We start from the raw sequence: 906 nt of genomic DNA, 5'->3' as shown, positions 1-906 counted from the left end.
ATCTGCGAAGGGGTTGGCGATGATGCCTGGGGACACCTGCAGGGGAGGGGCGGAGTGGCCACACCCGAGGCAGCCGCTGGGGTGGGCTCTGCTTGCTTAGGACCACGGCACCATCGCATCTGTGCCCAGGGCACCCACACCACACTCCCGAGGACACGGCGATGCAGAGTACCGGGCCAGAGAGGTCAGCCGTGGACACGCACCCCGGAGCACAGAACTGACAAGGTGGTGGGGCGACAGTGAAGTGCCCATGGCACAGAGAGCAACTGAGGCCAAAGTCCCAGCGGAAGGAGGCTGACAGATTCCTGACGTCAGAAAAGGCCGTTTAAAGGAAGAAGAGTTGACTGTGGTGTTGACCGGAGTGATGACAGCACACGTGAACACGCGCTTCTGCAGCGTAAGTGACTATCAGGGCGTGAAAGGCGCCCGCTCACAGGCACAGCCCAGCCCCCGAGCGGCCTGAGACCCTGAGACCTGACAGCCGGGAGCTGCCTGGCACCCGCATCCCGGCTCCTGTCTAGCCCTGTCCGCTAAGGGAGCCAGTGCTCCCTGGAGAAAGAAGGCAGGGAGAGTGTGAGGGGACCCAGGCTTCCTGCTGTGCCAGAAAGGAGCTGCCTGAGGGAGGTGGGTGATGTGAACAGGGCCCCGGGCCAGCCAGAAGCCCTCTCATCAGCTCCGTCTGGATGGCTGGAGCACCAGATACCAACAGCAGCTGTGACAACTCTCACCACGAGATAAAACGGAAAATCTGTGCTAAGGAAGGCGCCGCCCAGAGCAATGGGGAGGGCACACAACTGCCCCGAGGCTGAGGAGGAGCCCGAGGAGGAGCGGGCCGCTGCACCCCCCAAGCGCCTGCCAGTTTCCGGGGGAAAGCATCACCTGGTGGGGTGACCCAGAGACGCCCCC

General features: G+C 63.5%; 1 protein-coding gene across 1 annotated transcript in view; it reads right to left on the bottom strand.

Moving 5' to 3' along the window:
- Window positions 1-906, bottom strand: part of SCRIB (scribbled planar cell polarity protein) — a 19,620-nt gene that overhangs the window by 4,633 nt on the left and 14,081 nt on the right. Inside the window, exon 22 of the mRNA XM_010843188.1 lies at window positions 8-36. Coding sequence (XP_010841490.1) covers window positions 8-36 — 29 coding nt within the window. The remainder of the gene's footprint in view (window positions 1-7; window positions 37-906) is intronic.

This window comes from Bison bison, unplaced genomic scaffold, assembly GCF_000754665.1.
Source record: "Bison bison bison isolate TAMUID 2011002044 unplaced genomic scaffold, Bison_UMD1.0 scf7180017847416, whole genome shotgun sequence".
Lineage (NCBI taxonomy): Eukaryota > Metazoa > Chordata > Mammalia > Artiodactyla > Bovidae > Bison > Bison bison.
Note: the sequence above shows the minus strand (reverse complement) of the source record. Positions and strands in the feature narration are given on the sequence as shown.